This window comes from Pteronotus mesoamericanus, unplaced genomic scaffold (assembly GCF_021234165.1).
Source record: "Pteronotus mesoamericanus isolate MK-2021 breed Mesoamerican mustached bat unplaced genomic scaffold, CSHL_Meso_final scaffold_54, whole genome shotgun sequence".
Lineage (NCBI taxonomy): Eukaryota > Metazoa > Chordata > Mammalia > Chiroptera > Mormoopidae > Pteronotus > Pteronotus mesoamericanus.
Window position 1 is genome coordinate 31838767 of NW_026555321.1, and position 23914 is coordinate 31862680.

The 23914-nt window shown below is 53.4% G+C and overlaps 1 protein-coding gene across 14 annotated transcripts in view; it reads left to right on the forward strand.

The window, feature by feature from the left end:
- The window catches only part of ATP2B2 (ATPase plasma membrane Ca2+ transporting 2), a 210642-nt gene that overhangs the window by 182921 nt on the left and 3807 nt on the right, over window positions 1-23914 (forward strand). For 9 of the 14 annotated variants that reach the window (XM_054595305.1, XM_054595302.1, XM_054595301.1 and 6 more), the window contains 8 exons: window positions 6137-6316; window positions 6506-6593; window positions 8823-8929; window positions 9404-9595; window positions 12273-12486; window positions 14202-14413; window positions 14560-14667; window positions 16550-16732. In XM_054595305.1, the coding sequence (XP_054451280.1) occupies window positions 6137-6316; window positions 6506-6593; window positions 8823-8929; window positions 9404-9595; window positions 12273-12486; window positions 14202-14413; window positions 14560-14667; window positions 16550-16732 (1284 nt within the window). Of the gene's footprint in view, window positions 1-6136; window positions 6317-6505; window positions 6594-8822; window positions 8930-9403; window positions 9596-12272; window positions 12487-14201; window positions 14414-14559; window positions 14668-16549; window positions 16733-18549; window positions 18726-22673; window positions 22732-23914 lie in introns of all 14 variants that reach the window. The other 5 variants (XR_008530964.1, XR_008530965.1, XR_008530966.1 and 2 more) reach the window with 3 other exon arrangements.

A 23914-nucleotide genomic window follows, 5' to 3' on the forward strand; every position in this document is an offset into this window, starting at 1 on the left:
GCCTTGGAGATGTGTCCCTCACGCACAGTGCATGAGACCAGCCTGTGGCTGCCCTGATCTTCCCATCCCCAGACTCCCCCTCTGGCCTCACACACCCAGAGCCACTGGCTCGTCACGCTGCCTTGAAAACACTGCTGAAGTGGGTGGAAACCAGCACTGGACACACACTTTTTTGGCCATGACTACAATAATAAGAAATGTATTTTTATGTCTGACTCATTAAACACATATGTGTAACAAAATGAGAATCTCACAAAGTCATGTGATGCACTTAAGTGTTTCCCATTCTCTTGCGTCTTCCTTTCTCTTTGAAAGGCTGGCCTCCACCCACTAAACTGATTTCCCAGTCCACCAAAGTGGGGGGAGGGCAACTCAAGGTTTGCACTGCTGATCTAGCCTGAACACCTTCCCACCCCCGCCAATTTGCAGACAAAAACACTTAGGCCCAAGCAAGAAGAGTGACGTTCCCAAAGTCTCATTGTAAGTGGCTGAGTGAATCCGGGTTAGAATATGTTTTCGGCTTTCCTGCCCCAGGACCTTGTCCTGGGTGCCACAAAAACAGAAAATGCAAGTCGCTCTAAGTCAGGAGGGCGAGGAGAGAGGAAGGAGGCCTGAGAGGGGCTGAGCTGGGTCCCCCGCACTTTCTGTTGGCAGCATGGTCACTGCCCCTCTCTGTGCCTCAGTCCCCTTGTCTGTAAAACAAGAGCATGGCCCAGGTGCCCCTCCAGCCCCTTCCAAGCCCTGACCCTCTGAGCCAGCTAACTGCGAGGCCTGCCGCCATGCTTTTCTGCACGCCCTGCAGCTCACACGCTCCTGCTGGCGACCTCCTCTCTCACCTGGGCACACACTCAAGGATGTAGATTTTGGAGTTGTAAGTTGTGTTAGAGAGCAGTGGCTTATTGAAGTGACACAGTAATCACAAGAGACATGGGTTCTAATCCTTCACAGAAGACCTCAATACATCTTTTCCCCAGGCCTTAGTTTCCCCATCTGAACGAGAAAGTTGGATGTTCACAAGTAAGGGAGAGAGCAGGATTACTGGTGACACTACTTGAAGATAAAAAAGCTCTGACCTGTTGGTTCAGCACCTCCCAGAGGGGCAGGTGTAGTTTTTATTTTGTATTTCTTTTAGGCTAAATAATTTATGCACATGGAGCTAAATTCAGAAGGTCCAATGACACAGTCAAGGGGAGGTAGACCCCATGCCACCCCTAGCTCCCCGGTTTCCACCTCAGAGGCAGCCACCCTCGTCGGTTTCTTAGATGGCCTTTAGGGAACGTTGGTGTCTACAGCGAGTGTGTTTGTGTCAAGTTCTCCTGGGCAGCCTTGAGGCCGGCCAGAGTGAGAACCTCAGCTTGGACCACCTCTAGGCTCCTATAAGCATGTTCAGATTTGTTTTGCAGCTGCCACAGGAAAACAAACTCTGGCTCCTTAGTTTCCCCAACTGTTAGGAGGGCAGATTTTGGATTGCCTTCCTTCCTCAAGGAGACAAAGGGCAGAAAAAATAAGAACAGGCTTGCCAAAAACCCCACCCTGAGATGCTACCACGGGTACATTTTCTGAGGCTGACTGGAGCCAATGAGGATAAAGCCATCAGGAGGGTAACGGTCTGGGATTTGCTGGGTTATCCGGGGGTGTTGGAGCCCTTGGAGTCAGAGACAACGGCTGTCACCAGAAACAGCAGATGTTTAAAAGCCTCTATTTAATGAAAACAGGAAGCACCCATTTCCTAGCTGTTTTTCCTCAGTAAGAAATAGGATAATTTTAGCAAAAGAGGGAATCGTTTTAAAAATTTTACAGCTATTTTATCTAGGTAGAAAGCATATTTCAACCAGATTGATGCCTCTGGGGCTTGAGTTTTAATCATCTCTGGATCCCCAGTGCCCAGAACCATTAAATGTTCAATAGCTGTTTGTCAAATAAATGAATGAGTGAGCAATAGAACAAGTACTGCGAGCAGTTGACAGAAGTGTCCCCATTGGGTTGGAGGAAGCAAGGATGGCTTCATGAGTAGAGAACATTTCCCATGAAAGAAGAGGCATTCCAGGCAGAGGGGACAGAACAGGCAAAGGCAAGGAAGTGGGAAGGGATGCTGAATGTTGGGAACTAGTGAATACCCCAGGTGGATTTATAGAGGATAAAAAGGCCAGAAATGGATCTTGGAGCTAATTTGTGAAGGGTTTGCATGTCCCCATCCAAATCCATCACCTAGCTATGTGTAAAATCACATTTCCCAGGTCAGATGTCAAGGGACTTGACCGCAGAGATGGTTCACGATGCCCCTCATTTACAGAGCACCTTGTCTGTGCCAGGCCCCCTGGAGAGTCCTGAGAATTGTCAGTGCCCACCCTCCAGAGCCCACAGCCTAAGGAAACGTCTGGTAAAGGGGGAAATGTAGATGCATAGCATACAAGAGCATGAGGCAGGACAGGGTTGAAGCACAGCAAAGCTGTCCCGTTAGGAGGGCCACTGCCCAGGAAGGAAGTGAAGCATCTCGGTGGCGAGGGAGCTTCCTCAGGTGTTTCCAGGTCTGTCTCAAATTCCCCCACATTTGAGACAGGTCACAGGATGTAAGGTGCCTGACCCAAGAGTCATGGCAGGGGCCTATCCATCCCACAGCCCCAACACTGGCTCCTCATGCCCCGATGCCCACTTCACCCCACCCCTCTTGTATCTGCATCCACATACTCCCTCTGCCCTCCCCCAGCAGAAAAAAGAAGAAAAAAAGAAGAAGACTAGGAGTGTGTGAGTGCTTGGTGCTGTTTGGCCCTTGTCGCAGAACCTTCCAGTCTTGCCGAAGGGTGGAGACTATCATCCCATTTTACAGATGAGGAAACCAAGGCAGGGTTGGATCCCAGAGCAAAGCCCTGAGTCCTCTATCCCGGAGCAGGGAAGCTTCCACTGCACAGACAAAAGTGTGGGAGCCATAATAATTAGCCTTCTTTTTCTCCCCAGCTGATTTATTTGGGGGAGACCCTGGGGATGGGGTTCCAGGCAAGCAAAGTTTAGTTCCCTGAGAGAGCCTTGAAAGCAGAAGTCTTTATAAAACATCATACCAATCACCTTCTTCCCAGTTCATGGCTCTTAGGCCTCAAGGAATAAGTCTCTGCTTCCTGCACCTTCAGATCTCAGGCCTGTGTTCAGCTTCATGGTCCCTTCCTCAGCCTCAGCCCCTCCAGATCACCTACAGTGGTCCATCTGCAGCACCGTTCCACCTTCTCCACCTGTGCACCTCATGGGACGGTCTTCTGCAGCCAGGGCCACAATGAAGTGGTCATTACTGGAGCCCCAGCCAAGGGGCTCCAAGCACCATAGCCTCAGTTAATGCTGGCTGAACAGAAGCAGCTCAAACATCCTCTCCTCCAGGAAGCTCTCACAGATTTCTCCTCCCCATCCACTTCCTTCTAAAGTAACAACATCCTCCTCCGTGTTCCCAGAGCTCTTTATACAGATCTTTACCAAAGAAAAGATGCTGCCACTCTACAAGAATAGAGGTCACCCAGAGTAATCACTGTCTTATCTGGAAAAAGAACAATTGAGTGAAATATGTGGAAGGACACAATAGACTTGCTCCACTGTAGAGCAGTCAGCCTTGGAGGCAGTGAACACCCTGTCGTCAGAGGCATGCAAGCAGAGGCTGGCCAACCATCTGCCAGAAACACCTGGGAGGAGATCTAGGCAATGAGCAGAGGGTCAGAGTCATAACCTAAAGCTCCTTCCAACTCCAAGACCTCAAATTTCTTTAAAACAAACAACCTAAGTTATTTCTTTTAGGGCAGGAGCCAAATAAAGTATGTGTGCCCAAAAGAACTGTGGTTCTTTCCTACCCTCTGGGACAGAAGACAGCAGCGGGTTGCAGCCCAGGCTACAGCCATTGTGAGGACACGATAGATTATGTGAACAGGATCTTGGACATTCCCAACCCTACGCCCTCCAGCTCCATAAAAAGAGGTCACATTTGCCTATGTGAGTAGCCACTGTGGCACAAGGCAGGGACCTTGCGCATGTGATCCCCATTCCTGAGGGGGCCCCAGAAGGCTCTTCCTTAGCCCTGGAAATACCCCTACAAGAGAATGTGGTCAGCTCACCTGTGCTAGTCCCTCAATGACAGGGAGATCACAACCTGCCACCACAGAGATCTCAGGGAACATGTAGCCAGAGAGGCCTCCTTACCTGGATCCGGACCCTGCCTCTCCACACCATTTGTCCCTCATCCCACCACAAGGTGATCATTCTCAGGAGTCTGGATTTTCTCTACAAGCAGCAGGTAGAGCCCCCGAAGGAGGGTGACACCACGGGCTGAACTTCAGGCAGGTGGCTGGTGGTCACTGGATACAGGGAAGAGAGGCCAGGCCAGAGGCAAGTAGACTGAGGAGCTAGGCAGTGACCCGACTCAAGGTGCTGATATAGACAGGGGTGGACAGAGGCCACATATTTTCAGGTTCGATCCTTTTTCTTAAAATCCTGAGGGCAGAAAGGGAACCAGCAGGCATGGAGTTCTCAACAGGCAGGTTTTGGACCAATATTATTTTTTAATTTAATCTTTATTGTATTTTTTTCCATTACCATTTAATTCTCTTATACCCCCATCCCCCAGTGGACCAATATTCTAACTCTTTGTATTTGCTGGCGCTGCTGTAACAAAACACCACAGTCTAGGTGCCTCAGACAACAGAACTGCATTGCCTCACAGTTCTGGAAGCTGGAAATCCAAAATCAAGGTGTCGGCAGGGTTGGTTCCTTCTGAGGGCTGTGAGGGGGGACCTGTCCCAGGCCTCTCCCCTAGCATCTGGTGCTTTGCTGGAAATCTTCAGCATTCCTTGCCATGTAGCAGCATCACCCTGATCTCTGCTTTCTTGTAGTGTGTGTGCTGTGTCCAAATTTCCCCTCTTTATGAGGACACCAGTCACCTTGGATGAGGGTCCACCCTAATGATTTCATCTCAACTTGATTACCTCTATAAAGACCCTACCTCCAAGTAAGGTCACATTCCAAGGCCCTGAGGGTGAGGATTCCAATGTTTCTTTGGGGGGACACATTTCAGCCCAAAACAGTCTTCAAACTCTCCCTGGTGACTTAGCAGAGTCAGCTCCCTGAGACACTCCAGGGTAAAAATGAGCTCCTGGGCACTGAGATGTGCAGGAGTGGGGTGTGGGGCTCAGCACCCCCAGGCCTGAGATTCTAAAGTGCTTTGGTCTTTTAGGACACAGGATTTTCTGCCCTTGCCATGTCCTCTCCCGCTCAAAAAATAATGTTTTGCAGCAAATATTGCCTTATTATTTTATTTGTCACTGTTGATGCATAAGAATTTTGTTCAGTTGATCTGTGTTGTCTGTAAAGTTCATCTGTGTTCTGGCAGCTCCAGGCTGGCTTTTGCATTCTAATTGCTGGCCAAATCCACAGCTCTGCATAGAGTTGGGAACTGGGGGGTGGGGGGCCGGCGATGGGTAGGGGTGAGGCCTTGCTGGCTTCTGATTGGCTAGCTCTGCTCTGGCCTGATTGGCCCAGATGTCACTCTGTCATCACAGAGAGGGCAGGGGGCCATTCTTACTCTCACAGGGAAATGTCATATTTTACAAGAAACAGTCGTTTGCATTTATTCTAAGCCAGTGTCACATTCTATAAATAAAATGCTCCCAAAGGCAATGCCCTCCCCCCAAAACACACTTGATAATACACAAAAATATTTATCATTGATTCTGCAGGAAGTGTGCATGTGGATAAAGCAAGGACAAGATCCTGTGCAGTAGTAGAGTGTTCTGTACTCTGACTTGGGGCCAGATCTGAGCAGGTGTTTGTTGGGATCTTTCTCAAAGTCCTTGCCCAGGTCTGGATAGCATTGGTTTCATCTTAGGATGGACTATCACAGTTGATAGGTGGTGGCTGCCTGGGACTCTGCAAAGAAGAATTCTGAGACCACTTCAAAGTTTAATCAGAGGGTGCCATGATCGATTAGCAATGCCTGCCATGGGAACAGCAGGGGTGGAGATGATCCATGTGCCATCGGTATCTCCTGGTCATCTAGGCCCCTTACAGTGGAACTGCTTGTGAGTAGGGCTCAGTCTGGAATCCATGAAGGCAGGGAGGGCCTGCCCAATGTGGTGCCCACCCCCATGGCTCCTGCCCTCCCACCCAGGTCCCAGAAGCCATCCGAAAGTGCCAGCGGGCAGGCATCACAGTCCGCATGGTCACCGGCGACAATATCAACACAGCCCGAGCTATCGCCATCAAGTGTGGCATCATCCATCCTGGGGAGGACTTTTTGTGCCTTGAGGGCAAAGAGTTCAACCAGAGGATCCGCAATGAGAAGGGAGAGGTACGTGGCCCAGGTCTTCAGAGGTGTAAGCTTGGACGGGAGGCTGGGAGGTGTGGGTGCTGCATGACTGTCCGGAAGCCAGCCAATGTGCCAACAGCCCAGTGACTCTAGGCAAGCCCCCTCCTCTCTCTGGGCCTCAGCTTCTCTCCCTGACCCCACCAACCCACCCCCTCCTGCATCTCTCTCCAGATTGAGCAAGAGCGAATTGACAAGATCTGGCCAAAGCTGCGGGTGCTGGCTCGCTCCTCCCCCACGGACAAGCATACCCTGGTCAAAGGTAAGACTTGGACAGGCATGGGCAATTCTGAAGCCCAGTGCCAGGCCTCTCCAGACCTTCCTCTCAGTCACTTACAGCTTCTTTCCAGGATGAAAAGCCTTTTGCCTGGGGCTCCCCGCACCTATAACACCCTGATCTCATCCCCTTTGCAGTCCGAGAGGCCTCCTAAGGGCCACAGGGAGGTCAGGAGGATGTGAATCTTTTCTCTGGCCTTTACCTCCTGCAGGAAACAATGGGGCTGCCTATCTAGGGGCCAAAACACATGGCCTGAGAGTTGAATGGGATCCACAGACATGTTTTACTTGAGTAGTCTAACAACTTCTTTATGTTGAATTTCAATGACTTTACATAGACCCTGTTCCCTCACATTTGACACCATCAACACTTATTGTCTGACACTCAGCCTACTTCATTTATTTATGTTCTGTCTGGACTCAGAGCTTGGGAGATTGAGACCTTTAATCTGCTTGTCCTCTGAGGCCCCTAACCAACATCTATAACCAGTGCCTTGAAGATAGGCTATCCTGGGAAGAGCAGCCTGAGAGATGAGGCCAACAACCAGCACCCTTCTCCTTCTCTGTCTCCCTCTGGAGAGAGGGCATGGCCCTTACTGAGCCCACCCAAGATGGTTGGCACTTTCAGAGTCACACAGCCCTGGGTTCAAGGCCTGGCACTGCCACTGACTTGCTCTGTGACCTTAGGCAAGTCCCTCCCACTCTGGGCCTCAATTTTTCCATCTGTAAGGTGGCCATACAGGGAGAGCTTCTGGCTGAGGTCATCCCTAGGACATCTTCGATTCCTTTCGCAGACTTGTTGCCCAAGGACATTAACGGAGGCACATCTGGCCTGGGAACAGAAACACAGAACCCCAGAACAGCAGATACCCAAGGAGGAGACCCCCAATTCACCCCCATTTCTTAGTCATCACTCATTCATTCACTCTCTCATTTTCTTGAGAAATGCTTATTGGGGATCAACTAAATGCTGGGCCCTGCTCTTGGCAGCCATGGCCTTTCAAACTCTTAGACTCCATGGCCCAGTGTCCTACCAGCAGATATTAAATAGCTGGTTTCCCTACATAGAGCTAAAGGCTTCACTGGGAGAAAAGAAGGGTAACCTGGGACCCTCTGCTGGTGTCAGACCACAGGCCATGAAAGGTGGGGTGGGGGTACAGGAGAAAAGGCCTATGTTTCAGGCAGGGCAGGGAACTGCACTATGGAAGCCCAGAGGCAAGGCCTGCCAGGCCCAAATAGAACTGGTTCTGCAGGACCAAGAGCCATTCCTATAGTTAAATCACAGATTTGGGGTAGCCGGGGGTAAGAGAAGACATGATCAGAGAATGGGTAAGTTCTGACCATGGAGGACTTCGTGAATGGACCTAAAAAATGCAGATGACCTTCTGAGACCAAGTGAGCAGTGAGAGAATGACTCTCAGCTGGTGCTGGGGTGACAGGTTCAGGCAGACGAAGGGGAAACAGGAGTTAGTGAGGAGGCATGGAGATGCTATGCTGGTGGTAGAAAGGATGGGGACAGAGAGAAGTAGGATTCCATGGGATTTCTGAGCCAGGATCCTCAGGCCTTGGTGATACATTTGATGTGTGGAATGAGAAAGGGACATGTCAGGGTTGAAGGCTGACACACAAATCTCTGTCCTGCCCATAAACTCTACACATGCCCAGTGATATCTTTCACCCGTCCTTTTCCATGGCTCCCAGCTCAGTGACAGGAACCACATGTCATCTGTTTGTTTCGTATGTTTTGTTTGTTGAGGATTTTATTGAGGAGAACTATCTGTAGAGAGATCAAGGCCAGTACAGTGGATCAGGGGTCATTGGCAAATGGCACAGCCAGACCCAGGTGCAGCTGGCCCTCCCAGACAGGTGTTGCTGGGGGAGCCCATGGCAGTCCCCTGGCAAAACCCTAGAGCCCCTGGAGCGCAGGCCAGGGTGGCTGCTGGTGTGGCCATGGGCTTCAGAGAGAAGAGAAGGTTCTGGATAGGCAAGCAGGCCCAGACCACAAAGGACTGCAAGCCAGCCCTGGGCTAAGGTGCCCAATGTCGCCTGCAGGTGCTGGGATATATGGGTGAGTCTGGAGCTGGGAAGAACCACAAGGGGCAGGGGTGGCAGGGCAGAGGCCAGAGAGGAGGCTGTGCCCAGCCCAGTGTCCTCCCGAGGATCCTGCCACGTGGAGCATCCGCGGCCCTGAGCACACTCCTGCTTCATCCCACAGGCATCATCGACAGCACACACACAGAGCAGCGGCAGGTGGTGGCCGTGACAGGAGATGGCACCAATGATGGTCCTGCACTCAAGAAGGCAGACGTCGGCTTTGCCATGGTAGGAGCGGCTTGCAGCGGGCCTAGGGCAGTCGGCAGGAGCTCATGGGCAGGAGGTTAGAGGAACATAGATGCTACAGCCTCAGGCTGGCAGTACAGGACCCCCAGTTCACCACAGCCCACCCAACATCCACCTTATGTGCCCAGTGCTCTTGAAGCTCAGCCTGGCCCCCAGGGCCTCCCTGGAAGGGCAGGGGGAGGTAGTTCCCTGCACTAATGGGTCTGGGTATGGGGTGTAGAAGGGGCCAGGGAGAGGCTTCCAGAAGGCAGAGGCCAGGGGGCTAGGTCTGTCAGGAGCAGGGGTGCGTGTGTGTGTGTGTGTGTACATGTGCATGTTCCCACATGATCTGGCTGTTGGGTGTGTGTATGTGGAGAGTTGTGTAGAACTGATGACGTGTAGAGGGTGAGGACAGTGTTACTAGAGCTGCCTGCCTCCTCCGTTGACCCACCCAGGCTCCTGTCCCCATCCCCACAGGGCATTGCAGGCACAGACGTGGCCAAGGAGGCCTCGGACATCATCTTGACAGATGACAACTTCAGCAGCATCGTCAAGGCAGTGATGTGGGGCCGCAATGTCTATGACAGCATATCCAAGTTCCTGCAGTTCCAGCTGACAGTCAACGTGGTGGCTGTGATTGTGGCCTTCACCGGTGCCTGCATCACACAGGTGGGTCCTCTGAGGAGCAGGCCGGGTGAAGCATGCCGAAGCCAGGGGAGGCGGACACCCGCACAGGGAACCCAGGTTGTTGTGCCCATCGGTGGGTACCTGCTGAGGGCCAGGACCCGCCTTACAGACCTCAGGGCAGGCACCAGTCCCATGGGGTGGAGAAAATGAAGCTCAGAGATGTGGCAGGGTTTGCCCAAGGTCACCGGCAAGCGGGACATGTCAGGCCTTACCTCCAAATCTGCCTGATGCAGGCACCGTCCCGGCCCCTGCTCCAGGGTGCAGAAGAGGCGATCCTCATGGGAAGGCAGAGCTCCTGGCCGCAGTTAGGACCAGAGGGAGGCAGGGGCAGTGCCAACGGAGATCAGACAGCCAGATGGGAGAAAGGAGCTGGCAGGGCCCAGGGGGCCTTAGTTTTGACATGGAGTACGTCTGGTGATGACTGTTTGCCTGGGTTCCTAAGGCCAGTTGGGGGCAGCAGGAGGGAGTCTGGGCCTCTGTGTCACTGGGAGAGGCCCAGTGTCACGGTGTCTGTCAGGATCTGAATCTGGGTCTTGAGCAGCCCCAGGTCCTGAACTCAGGGGACGCCAACCACAGGCCCCAACATCTGCAGCTTCACTGCTTCCTCACCCAGCCCCTCGCAGCAGGAAACAGTGATGATCCCCATTTTACAGAGGCAGAAACAGAGGTTTGGAGTATGGACATGCAAGTACATGCCATTGCTTCCACAGCTGCCTGCCTTTCCCAGGGGCTGAGCAAGCAGGTCTGGGGAGGAAACAGGGGTGTTCTGAGGCCTGGCCCCTCCTAGGGGCCCTGTGGGCAGGCAAGTTCCTGCCCACAGGAAACTCCAAGGCCTGGAGGCCAGCACTGCCCTGAAGAGCCATGTGACCCTTGGAAGGCTGCTCCCCTCTGTTTTGTTCTGAGCCCTTGGGGATACACATGGCAGCAGGCAATACCCAAACGCTGAAAGTCAGAGCCTAGGAGTGGCTGAAGGCATCCCTTCTGCTCTCAAGGGCCTGCTCTTCCAGTCTGTGGGTGAGAAGCTCCCTCTAGTGGTGGCGGTGGGGACACTTCCACGGCATGGCAGCTCACACATTTCTCAGATTAATTGATGCCAGATAGGGAAACTGAGGTTCTGAGAGGATTATCAGTTCGCCTAACGTCTTAGATTGAGTTGGGGGCAGGGCCATGGAGACCTTGATGGGGATATCAGGGGCCCTAACCCCACCAAGGCGCATGTAGTAATCAGCGAAGGCTGATGGGCAGGAAGAAGCTGGGGGTGCGGGGAGCACGATGTGACTGTGCCGAGGCAGAGGTGGGAGAAGCAGGCGGGAGGAGAGGCTGTGATAAGCACCTAGGAGGTGAGTGAGTGTGTGGGTGCAGGTGGAGGGGGCCTCGGCAGGTCCATGGAGAGGACAAAGGGACAAGGAGCAGCTCAGGGTCTGTGAGCTTCCTAGAGGAGGCGTTTCAGCAGTGGACAAGGCTAAAGCCCAGGGAGAGGTCTGAGCCGGAAAGAGGGTGATGTGTGCGAGAGGTGGGCCCCTGCTGCCAGGGGACAAGTTTAGAAAGAGAGCAGGGCCCGGGAAGGGGCCCTGGGGGGCACAGGTTTAAGAGGCAGGGAAGAGGGAGGCGCCCTGAGGGATAGGGAGGAGGGAAGGAACGTTCAGAGAGGATGAGGAGAGTGGGGTCAGGGTGCAAGAAGGAGGCAGTGGCCAAATGCCACAGTGAGGCCAGCGAGATGGGGCTGGGACATGTATTTCTTGATTGTGACAAGCAAGGCAGTGGTGACCTTGAGGAAAGGCATTTTGGGGGCATGGAGAGGCCAGAGTCTGGCTACCAAGGACGTGGCACGCAGGGATGCGAGGGAGGAGGGAGAAAATAGATTCAGCAACTTTGGGCAGTGCAGGCTGCACAACATGATTGCACAGAACAGTGTGGGAATGTGATCCTAGCCTCGGGCAGAGAGGTGTGGAAGGATCCACACCAGACCGTGGACAGTGGGAACCTATAGGTGGTGCAGTCACTGATGGTTTAGCTTCTGCTATTACTTAATTGCTCAAATTTTCTACCATGAAAGTAAGTTATTTTTAGAATCATACATCTACACAATAATTGCTTAAGTTAAAGTGGGATAAAGGGTAAAGAGAAATTGAGTGGTAGTGAAAAGAGGACAGGGTCATGGGCACGGTTGTTGGGGAGGAGAAACTTGAGCCATTGATAGTTGAAGAGAGAGAGGCACCAGGGAGGGAGCAGAGGGAGGTGGAGGAGATGGGGTTCATGCTGGAGACGGTCGGGGAGGTCTTGGCCTTCGCCAAGAGGTGAGGCTCATGGAGGGGAGGAAGGAAGATGGTGGGCAAGGACGTGGCTAAATTCACCACAGGCAGAGAGCTGGTGGCCGTCAGGCCTGGGGGAATAATCCATCTTGTTCTTGCGGGTAAGACAGCCGAAGTGGGTGGGTCTGGGCTGTTCTCCAGGGAAGGCCTCAGGAACCTGCTCTGCATGCTCAGGGGACTCAGGGGCGGGCCAACTGAAGGCAGACCCACGGGGCAGAGCAGCCTCAAGGCTCCAGCGGGAAGCTGCTTAGGCCCCAGTGAGGAGCCCCGAGCTAGGCACTTATGTGGTAGCAGCAGGTGGGGCCGGCCTCCACTGTGACAGCCCTCTCCATGGTCGCTGTCCCCAGGACTCCCCTCTGAAGGCCGTGCAGATGCTCTGGGTGAACCTCATCATGGACACATTCGCCTCACTGGCGCTGGCCACCGAGCCGCCCACCGAGACCCTGCTTCTGAGGAAGCCATATGGCCGCAACAAGCCCCTCATCTCGCGGACCATGATGAAGAACATCCTGGGCCACGCCGTCTACCAGCTCACCCTCATCTTCACTCTGCTCTTTGTTGGTGAGTCCCCCTACCCCACCCACTGGGGACACCATGCCCAGACCTAGTGTTCTGTATTCACATCTGCTGTCCTGTTTGCGAATGGGTGATGGATGCTCAGAGAGGTGAAGTTAGTTGCTCAGGCTCACACAGCAAGACTTGGGCAGAGCCAGGCTCAGTCCCGTGTCTGGCCAACCCCAAAACCAAGGCTTTTTCCACTGGTGACAGCTCCAAATATTGAGTACACGCCATGCAAGGCAGGGCCAAAATGACAATGAATGCCCCTCACGACAGCCCCATAGGAGCCTGTGGCCCTTGGGGGAAGTGACTGGCCCCTTCTCTGACCCATTCCCACGTATTACCCTTGCCCCATGGAGGGTATCCCCAGCGAGGCTTCCTCGGGGAAATGCCTCATGCCTTCCCACCCACCAGTTATTTCAACAACACTTTCACTTAGGTTGCCAGCCACTCCATGAGGCAGTCACCTTTGCCATCACCCCACATCACAATGATAGCGCCAAGCACAGGGAGGTGAGGTGAGGTGACCTGTCCCAGTGCATGCAGTCAGTCTGAGGGGAGGAGCCCAGGCAGAACCAGGTCTGGCTGGGGCTAAGACTGACCTGGTTTCCACAGGTGCCTCCCAGATGACCCAGCAAAGCCTACCCCCAGGTAATAGATGAAAAAGTAGGGACCCAGAGAGGGGAAGGGGCTTGCCCACGGTCACACAGCTAGTTGAGGCCAGCTGGAAGTCCCCAGCCTGGGCAGGCTCCCTCCACCTGAGCCTCCTCGAGCTGGACTTTCAACACCAACGAGCACTTGCCTTTGAAGTCCAGAGTACAGATGAGGGTGGGGCCTGTATCTCATTCCTCAAAGGACAGTCCTCTTCCATAGATTTCAAAGGTGATGTGTTGGCAGGACTGTTGTAAAGATCACCATGAAAAGCCTTGGAGGAAGCCATAGGAAGGAGAGGCCGGCAGAGAAAGCTGCCAGGCAAAGGAGAGGAGAGGAGGGCAGCCCCTTGCTTACTTGCTGGCTTTCCCACTTAAGCGCCTACCCTTGGAGGTCTTGGATTCAGCTAGACCTAGACACCTCACACGCAGAAAACCCCACAAGCCCTCCTGGCACCACCTTACGTAGGTATGCCATCAGCAGGGGTCCACATAGCACCCCAGGGGGCTACTCTGTCCTCCACCATGTGACAGCCAGGCATAAAAGAAGGTAGCAATATGGGTGGGTCCAGAGCCAGCCTGGCCTAGAAGCCGCAACCTCCATATAGGAATTGATGTCTCATAGTAGCCCATGAGCTTCCAGAGGTCTCAGCAAGGGGCATGCTCTGTTACAGAGCAGCACTTTGGGGGGAACCCGAAGCCATGGCCTCTCACCAGGTATTGCTCATTCACCCCAAGCCCTCCCAGTCCAAATGAGTTTGTCAATCAGGGTGACTTTTTATAAGCAATGTCACCTGATAACATAGCCAGCATTCTACCTTTATCATATTTCCATAGAAAAGTGGAAGAAAGTTTACCCAAGATCTTTCTCCCCCAGAGGATACAGCTTTCGTTACCCCTTCACTTGCACTCACGCCCACCAGCAGCACGGGCCTACCTGTCCGCCAGTGCCCAGAGCATGCCTCCCTGGGCTGCCCGCCCTCTTGCTGCTCAGAAGAGACCCCCACACCAGGCCCCGCATCTCTCCCAGCCCGGCCCCCCACTCAGCTTCCACTCTTGGCTTGGCAGGTGAGAAGATGTTCCAGATCGACAGTGGGAGGAACGCACCCCTACACTCACCACCCTCAGAACACTACACCATCATCTTCAATACCTTCGTCATGATGCAGCTCTTCAATGAGATCAACGCCCGCAAGATCCATGGCGAGCGCAATGTCTTTGATGGAATCTTCCGGAATCCCATCTTCTGCACCATCGTGCTGGGCACCTTTGCCATCCAGGTAGCCAGGCTGCCACCCTCACTGGGGCCAGGGAGGTCAGTGGGCAGCTGGAGCCCCACCACAATGCCCTGAGAGCCCAGGCCTCTGAGCTGGCCCCTGATGACCTGTCTCTGTCTGCCTCTGTCTCTGCTCCCTTTCACCTCCAGATAGTGATTGTGCAGTTTGGGGGGAAACCATTCAGCTGTGCTCCCCTGCAGCTGGACCAGTGGATGTGGTGCATATTCATCGGGTTAGGAGAGCTCGTCTGGGGTCAGGTAAGTTCTGGGTGGGATACAGGAGGTTCCTCTCAGCAGGAGAAGGGAAAGAGCATTGGCCAGGGAACCTGGGACCCCCAGAAATGGGTACCAGTTCTTCCAGGGGCTTGCATATGGCCCTGTACAAGGCCCTCTCTGTCTCTGGGTGTCTGAGCAACGAGAATTGGCCCAGGTCCCCAGTGCTTGTCGTTTGGGCTCCATCACTGTGATTTTTGCCATATATCTAGGTACCACTGATCCTGTTATTTTATTATTATTTTCTTTCAATCACATCAGCGTTTTTCATCTGAAATTTATTTTAAAAGACAACTTTATATTACTAACATGAGTGGAAAATCAATATCACTTGTCATACATAGGAGCTAAACAAAAAATAACATAATGAGAATAATGTTATTAAACTCTAACTGGACAGCACAACCCACCAAGGCTCAGAGCCTAAAGATGGCCAGTTTTTAAAAAGGGAGATTAGTTACGTGGTAAGACTGATGGTGTTGAAGCGAGATCAGTAAGTGGAGCGCCACCAGGCAGAGGCTCCTTCAGAGGGCTCTGAGAGACCATAAGGACAAACTCTACCATGTGGCAGGGTGACTCAGTGCTGTGTCTCTGGCCGTCTGAGATCCTTCTGGCTGTAGGCGCCCCCGGGCTGGCGGCTCTGTAAGGGCCTTTCCATCTATTACCCCAGAACAACCTCCCATCAGTTCCCTTTACTACTGTTGCCCGAGTCACCAGGGTGTGCACACGCACGCGCACGCACACATCAGTGTTCACAACTTGCAGCTGAAAGGCTCTTGTCCAGGATGTGGTGCTTGTGAGACGTGCCCTGAGCTCCTGGATCTGGGCCAAAGGGGCTTTATCCAGAGGTGCTCTGTAATCCAGGCAGGGGGACCCCAATGAGCCTGAGACAGTGTTCTTGCCTCCCAGCTGTTCCCAAGCTTGAGTGAAGCATTCCAGTGACGGAGATTAACTAGAAGATAAAGAAGAAAGTTTAGTTTCATCCAAAAGAAACTCCCTTAAACTTGGGGGCTTCTTTGGAGAGTTGATAAACTGGATTTGCCTTGGCAACCCATGCCCTGGGCACTGGGGCCCACACTCAGAGAGTTCAGGCTGTCTGGGTGAGCAGACTCCTAACACTTAAGGACGATGCCAGCAGGCAGTGCCCACCTTAACCTCCCAGGGAACCCCTGAGGCTGGGTGTCCAGGCCCGCCCCTGACTGTCCCTGCAGAAGACATATGGGACCTCTGACCTCTGGCACCTCAGCTTTCCCGTAGGGCCTGCCTCTCAAGCCTCAGCCCCATGGACAAACCCTTTGGAGGAAAAGTAAAAATGAAATGCTCCCCCTTCCCATACTGCCTCTCCTTTTTGGGAAGGCAACCATTCCCAGAGTCCCTGAATTGGATCCCCCCAGGGCACCTGGGTCTGAGACCCTGTTGTTCAAGATGGGGACCCAGGACCCAGTGACCTCAGGAGGAGGTCTCACAGAGCCCAGGAGCTCGAAGGCCGGGCAGGCTCACTCATGGCAACCTGGACACACCATCTCTCTTAACCCCCCAGTCCTGAGAATTGGCCAGAGCTCAGAGAGGTTAAATGACTTGCCCATGGTCACATGACCAGTAAGGTCTGGGGTATTCAAAGTCACATCTGCCCAACTCCTAAAAGCGAAGATTTTCCACTAGGTCCCCCAGACTCTGAATGAGTGAGTGAATTAAAAAGCAAATCAATAAGAGATTTAAATATTGAATTGGGATGAGTTAAGGAGTGACTATGGATGTAACTAGGTGATTGGGATTGGGTCAGAGAAGGGGGAGGTAGGGAGAGCAAGGTGGGGGTGGTAGGGAGGGAAGGAGGCCCATCGCCCTGACATTGCTGGGTCCCCTTCAGGTCATCGCCACCATCCCGACCAGCAGGCTCAAGTTCCTCAAGGAGGCAGGCAGGCTCACGCAGAAGGAGGAGATTCCGGAGGAGGAGCTCAACGAGGACGTGGAGGAGATAGACCACGCCGAGCGAGAGCTGCGGCGGGGCCAGATCCTATGGTTCCGAGGCCTGAATCGGATCCAAACCCAGGTACAGGAGGCTCCCAGGGCTGGGCCCACACCTGGTCCAGTGGGCAGGTGATGGAGACGTACGTGCTCCATACCACCTCCCCGGGCCAGAGTCTGGGGCCCAGACCTGCTCTTACCATCTCACCAACTTTTTATACACCTGCATTCTTCACACGCACTCTCGAGTGGCTGCTAAAGAAACAGTGGCCTCCTCGGGAACGTTCCACCTCACCCTCTTGGCCAGCAAGGGGTCAGATGGGCGTCCAGGGGTTTGCCCCTGAGAGCAGGGGAGGGCTTGGCCCTGAGAGCCGAGGTGAGTGAAGGGCCCTAGTCGGGGGGACTAGAATCAGAGCTACAGGGCAGCAACCAGGAGGGACAGTGCGAGGCTGGAGACGGGGCCCTGTGTGGCCAGGATGGAAGGTTCAGGCCAGGGTTGGCCCGAGACTCTCCCAGGGCCAGGGATCAGCCTGTGAGGTCCAGGGCCTTATACGCATCCACACACATCCTCTTTGCCCGCAGGGGGCTTCTAGGTTTCAAGGCTGCGCTGGTGAGCAAAACTTGTTTTTCCCGTGCATGCACAGACACACACATGTGCACCAATGACACCTGCAGAGCACACGTCCACCCAGAAGCAGGTTTCTTCCCCAGCACAGAGGCTGTGTGGCGGCCACAAGCCACATGCTACAACTGGGCAGCCCTCCCACCACATGCTGCAGGCTCTCGCAGAAGCCAGCCCCTCCGCCTCAGCTGGAGTTACAGTCACATCATGTTTTCACAGCTCCATAAGATGAGGAACCAAGGATCTGAAACTAAGAGAGGGTGGGTCTCTTACCCCGACCACCTGGGAGAGCTGCATTGGGCAAGTTCATGGCCTCCCCACCCCCATCACACGCTGGTTGCAGAGCCCCCACTTCCAACCTGCCTGGTGGCCCAGTACTTCATTTAACAAACATAACAAAGAGTAGGTCACCCGGGCTGCCTCCCACCCACCATGCGCTGTCCAAGACATCATCCCATTGGCCTCCTCAGACCACAGAGAGGTAGGTTTGCCTCCTCCAGTTTCAGAGGTGACTGAGGTTCAGGAGAGAGCTCTTTCTGAGAGCTGGGGTGGGGGACAGAAGTGGGTGTCAGACCCAGGGCCACCTAATGCAACCTGGGCTCTCCTCCCTGGCAAGAACCCGGCACCCAGACTCCCAGGGCAGCTCTAAGCGCACATGGCCCTGGTGCTGTCACCAGCCCCGCCACAAAGCCTCTCAGAGGTCTCCAGATTGCAGAAGGACACTGGGACTGTAGTGTCTTGAGTGAACACCATTGCCTATCCAGCCTGGCTCTCACGCCAGTGTGGGCCAGGTGCTTTGCCATCCCAGATAACCCTACCAGGTAGGTAGCATTGCCCCTTCTGAAGGGCAGGAAACTACACTCAAGCACCGAGCTCTAAGTGGCATGGCCAAGATTTGGGCCAAGGTCTGTCCACCCAGAGCCCCCACCACACCACTCAGGCTCCACACCTGGCCCCCAGTGGGGCTACGCACCCCTCTTGTTTCCAAACACCATGTTTAATCACCCCCAGCCCCCAGCCCGGCCCACTGGTCCCTGAGCCACTAGAGCAGAACAAAGACCAAGCCTCGTGTCCTCCCTGGGACCCTAGGGCCTACAATGGGCCCGGAACTGAGCAGACATCTTTCAGAGCCTTGGAGTGTGTCTGGTACTTTTTGTTTTGATTTCAGTGACGTCCTTGTTGCCGTGGCTGCGGCTGTTCTCGTGGCATTGCGCCTGTCAATCGTGTAGCTGTTTTGTTCGTTCTTCTCGCAACTTGTCTCGTTCTCTCCTCCGTTGCAGATTGAAGTAGTCAATACTTTCAAGAGCGGGGCCTCCTTTCAGGGGGCCCTGCGGAGACAGTCCTCCGTCACCAGCCAGAGCCAGGACGTAGCCAATCTCTCTAGCCCTAGTCACGTGTCGTTGTCCAATGCTCTTTCCTCTCCGACCAGCCTTCCTCCTGCTGCAGCTGGGCGTGAGTGTGAATCCTTACCGCCTCGGGCGCCTCTGACACTAGCGCCGGGCGGGCAGGCGGGCAGGGGCCGGGGCACCAAGGACATGGGGGGCAGCTGGTCATGGTTAGGCCTGGGGGCCAAGGGGCCGCAGTTGGTCAGGCAACCATAGCCAGCCATGGGGTGGCAGTCTCTTGGTGGGCCAGGGTTGGCTGGGGTCAGAGTCAGTCAGGGGGCTGTGAAGGTCACAAGTGGTCAAAAAGTCTGGGTCAGTCAAAGAATCACTATCGGCCAGGAAGTTTTCAGTAATTAAATGTCCCAGTACACTACAAGGTCACAGAAGCCAAGGGGGAACAGCCAGCCATGGGGCAGAAGGTGTCCCAATCAGTCTAGGGTCATACTCTGTCACAGAGTGCCTGGCCCACAAGGACAAGGGTCAAAGTTGGCCAGGAGGTCACAGTCTGCAGTCAAAGTCAGCAAAGGATTACAGTCAGTCACAATGGGGTCCAGCCAAGAGAGGGGTCACTATAGGTCAGGGGTCACTATAGGTCAGAGGTCACAGCGAATATGGGGTCCCCAAGGAGATCACGGCCTGAAGGCCCTGCACCCAGTGGTTCAGAACCCTCTGCCCTCTCTCCTTGTACTCCTAACAGCATCAGCTGCCTTACACACACTTTTCCTTGCACACTGAAGGTCTGACCCCTCCCTAGGGACAGGGACAGGGTCCCTAACCCATTCAACTTGACCTCAGGTAGAAAACAGTGGGCTAAGCTTCACAGCTTGGCTGGGTGCGAGAGGCCCGAAGGGATCTGGTCTAATCCTCAGCTTCCTGCCTTCCTTATCTGAGCAACAGCCCAGGACACTGACCCCTCCATCCTCTCCCTGCTGCTGAGCTCCTCTCCTCGGGCTACCACTTCTGACCTGGGTCTCTCATCTCTGGCCTTGTCCAGATCTTTCTGAGCTCCTATGGCTTCAGGTCCCTAAGGGAATAAGAAGTCTCTATTTACCACCTGCCTCCCTTTCCTTGCCTCCAGTCAGCCCCTTCCAAACTGCAAGGGAGCCCCATTCTGGTCTTCTCAGATCGCCACAATGTGCTCACTTGGCCAGCCCTTGGACTTCTTGGAGGAGGAATAGACTCCAGACCTCACCTCTTGATACTTTATAAGGTGCCTCTGCCGCCATCCAAACACAAGACACCCATAGCACACATCCCGGCCACTGAGCAGGAGAGGGCCTGTGTGCTAAGTGGGAACTACACCATCTGAGCCCTCTGGCAGGAGGCGCAAGCCACAAAGAGCATGTCGATGGCCTGCACTCATGTCCCATGACCTTTGAGTGGATGCAGTCCTGCCAGGTGTGCAGGATGAGAGGAAGGATGCAGAAAAGGTGGGAAAGCCCCTTCTTGTTCATTCTTGGCACAAAACCACAGTGACGGGGAGGCCAGACTAGCCAAGGTGAAGAGCAGATGTATCTGAGCAGATGGCGTCCAGAGTCACATTTCCATGAGGTGTCACCAGGAAATCGCTGCCAGGTGTCCTCAAGGTAGGAAACACTTTGGTCCCATCCTCTCCTCTTCACATCAGAGAGACCTCACCTTGGTGGGAGGCCCTCACCCAGCTGACCTACTTCTGCGGCAGCTTAGCTCTGACCTTGCTCAGTGACGCCACCTATCTTGTGCAGTGCCCAAAAAAGTGTTCTGTCCTGGAGAGCCACTTGGGAAAGAATCTATTCCTTCTGGTTCCTGCTACCCTCCTGGTGACACCTGCACCCCTCTGGCTGGGTCTGACTGCCAGGAATGTAGCTTCTGAGTGCACGCTTAATTCTTTGCCCCATCTTGGTTCAGCCTCCTTGAAGCGTGGCACTTCACAATGGCCACAAAAGAGCCAACCTGGCCTTCCTGCCTCACAGCCTTTTTAAGTCTTCCGTTGGTTCATCCCCCTCCTCTTGGCTTTCACAATCTAGAAGAAAGAGCTCCATTGTCTCAAACCATGGCAACTGAATTCTCATCTTTTCTTCTGTCATTTATAAAACAATTCAGTAAGGCTGGTCCTGGGACAGTCAGTTCTTAGCACTTCTCCTTCAGAGAAACGCCCATTTCTGCCCACACTTCAGTTCCTACTTCTAAGCCAATCTCCTTCCAGGCCAGAATGATCCTCTTTATCCCATGGTGACCCCAACTTTGGGACAGCCTTTGAAAAGGAACCTGGAGGCCTTGACTCTTCATTCCCTCAGAGGACCTACTCCCTCCCCAGCCACCACCTTCCCTCCCCCGCCTCAGGAATCATGCCTGCCTAAGAATCTTGCATTCCTACCCTCTATAGTAGAATCAGCCTATAATTCTGGGTCCATTCCTGGATGCTTTCTTTAGCACATGGTCTCAAAAAGAGCCTGGCTGTCCCCCTGCCCAAGGGTACTGGTTCCAAAGGGATCGACCTCTGTGGCTTCAACACACACATTTTGGTCAACACAGTCACAGTGCAAACTCTAAATAAATATCCCCTAGTTCCTCTTTTGCTGAAATAGTTTTTAAACAATGTCACATCCTCTGGTCTCCAAGGACTCTGAGGGCCCTCTAGATACCAAGCAGGGTCCTTTCAGAAGCCAAAAGACTTTCTTCCCACAGGGAGGTGTTGAAGTAGGTAGCCAGGAAGTAAGATTGGGTGGGAGGAATTGGTGGGCTGCCTCCCGCGTCTGCGCAGGGTCTTCTTCCTGGGGTTGTCTAGCAGAGGAGGGTGGCCATGTGCATGTGGAGTCAAAAACACCTGGCGTCTTTGTGCTCCAAAAGGAGTCAAACCACTCTCCCCTGGTTTATCGAGAATTGGCCACAAAGGCCAGGTGCCAGGCAATGTACGCGGAGGCTGATTTCTGACTCATGACATTGTGGTGAGGAATCCTCCACCACATCACACGTCCCTCCCCCAGCACCACTGTGAGAGGGAGGACCCCAGGCAGGCAAATGTATGTGGTGAGAGGCCTAGAATGTTCAGGAGGGAGCTCCAGTCTGATTTCTTGCTTTCCTCTTCTGACTTCCTCAAACACGAGTTTGTTTTCCTCCCAGAAACTTAATAACACACCCATAAGGCCTTATACTTGAGCCACACATAACATCTTCCCAAGCAGGTGCCTACATCCTTCACTTCACATGCCTCACAACTGAAATAGGAGGAGGGGGGATCTCCAATACATCCATTTAACTGAAGCAGACACTGAGGCTCAGGGAAGTGGACTGACTAGCCCAAGATCACACAGCAAGTGTAGGGCAAGAGGTCAGAATGCAAAGTTCCTCATTTTTCCCACCATTCCATACCACTTCCTAGACAGGCCCACAGACCTGGAGCCCACAGAGGGTTGAATTCCCATTCTGGAACCAGTGCCCACACCCACAGCAAAAGAGCACCCATCCTCTGGGGTCCAGAGACCAGGGAAGTTGTTTCTCTGCTTTTGAATCTCACCAGCCTGGCAGGGGTGGGGAGAAGGGTACCTTCCCACTGGTGATTAAGGACAAAATGAGCATTCACCTCTTTGATCCAAGGCCAAGCTGCACAGCCATTCTGCCTTATTCCCCTGAAATTCCGAACCCATCTCAAGCCACCTTTGTACTTAGCAAGTTTGCAGTAGGAGCCATGTTCATCAGTGAGAGTCCTACTCCTTCAAACCAACCAGGCCATGAGCATCAGATGCCCACCCCCAGGACCAGCCACTTTCTGGACACTGCCCCCGCTAGATAGGGCCTGTCCTACTCCCATTTCCCCTTCAGACTCCAGGCTCTGCGGGCTGCTAGGGCAAGGAGTAGGGGTAGGGATAGGGATTTCTTTAAGCAGGAGGAATGAAAGAAAGGAAAGCTGGACCTCTTAGTAGCGTGTTGGTAAATAGTTTAGTGCAGCCTTGGGTTGTTGAGAAAAATGGCTTGCTTCTGGGGTGGGGGGACCCTAGACCTCTCTGCTTTCTGAATATTCCATGTGTTTGTTTCCCTAGAGGGCTAGAGAACCCTGGACACAGAGTTCAGCAAGAGAGAGTGAAATTAAAAGAGGTTGTGAGTCTTTAACCTTGAGCCTGAAATGAATGTGAATCAATCCCAGATTCTTGGCTTCCTTGAAGCCGGGTAAACATTCGAGTATGTCGAACCATCCCAGACCAGGGTCTCTGCATTTCCTCAGAGCCCTCCACGACCTGCACGGGCTGCCTGCTCCCTTTGTGCTGATGAAACCAAAATGCCTGAGACCTCTCTTTCCCCTCAGCCCCATGCCCAAACGCGGCTGACGCCACAGAGCTCCATCCTCAGGGTAGGCAGGGAGGAGAGATGGAAGAGCTTTTTTTCTTCCCATATTTTTTTCCATTTCAGACGTGGAGAGAATTGGAGACTTGAGATGGCCGTGGCGGGTGTCCCGAAAAGTCTTGTCCCCACAGTCTTGTCCAGAGCAGTTCATTCTTTCTGTTGTCTCCATGCCAGGGGGAGGGCGAGGGGCCTGCATCTCATTGTGTGTCATCCCCTCTGCGTTGTCAGTCACATGACAGGGTCCTGCCACCATCCCTCCTCCTCTACCAGGCGCTCCTGCTGGCATCTTATTGCAGTTCAGCCTCAGGGCATTCTGGGCACTAAGCTGGGCCGCTACTATGATAATATTCCCATTTTACAGGTAAGAAAGCTGAGGCCAGCAGCACCTTTTTCGTTGTTTTCACTTAATCAAGTGTAATGGCCCACTACTTATCAGGAGCTCAGTGTATTTAATAATCTCTGCAGACCCACGAACAGGAAATCCAGGGAGAATAAAATCTCAGGGCAGCCAAATGGCCATTGTGGAGCACCAGCACTAAGGCATAGCATCTGGCTGGCTCTCACTCGGCGCCTGATACTTCTTATCTAAATCACAATTCCAACAGGCAGGAGAGAGACAGAGATGCTTTTGAGAAGACAAGGAAAAGTCAGAACTAGTAAGTGAGAGCTGACAGCAAAGGAGAAGTACTTCAAAAAAAAAACAAACCCAAAACTGGGATTTTATACAAGACCAAAAAGGTTCTTGACAAAGTTCAGTTCCTCTCAGTGTACTCTAAATTTAAAAAGAGAGGAGCATATGGGTGCTTCAGAAAGACTCCCTTCTGAAACAGTAAAATAAACCCTGAGCTATGACTTAAAATCATCAGCCTCAGTCATCAAGAAATTCATTTTCATGGACAGGCTTTTGCATTTGTGCCCCACCAACGAGCTGCCCCTGGGT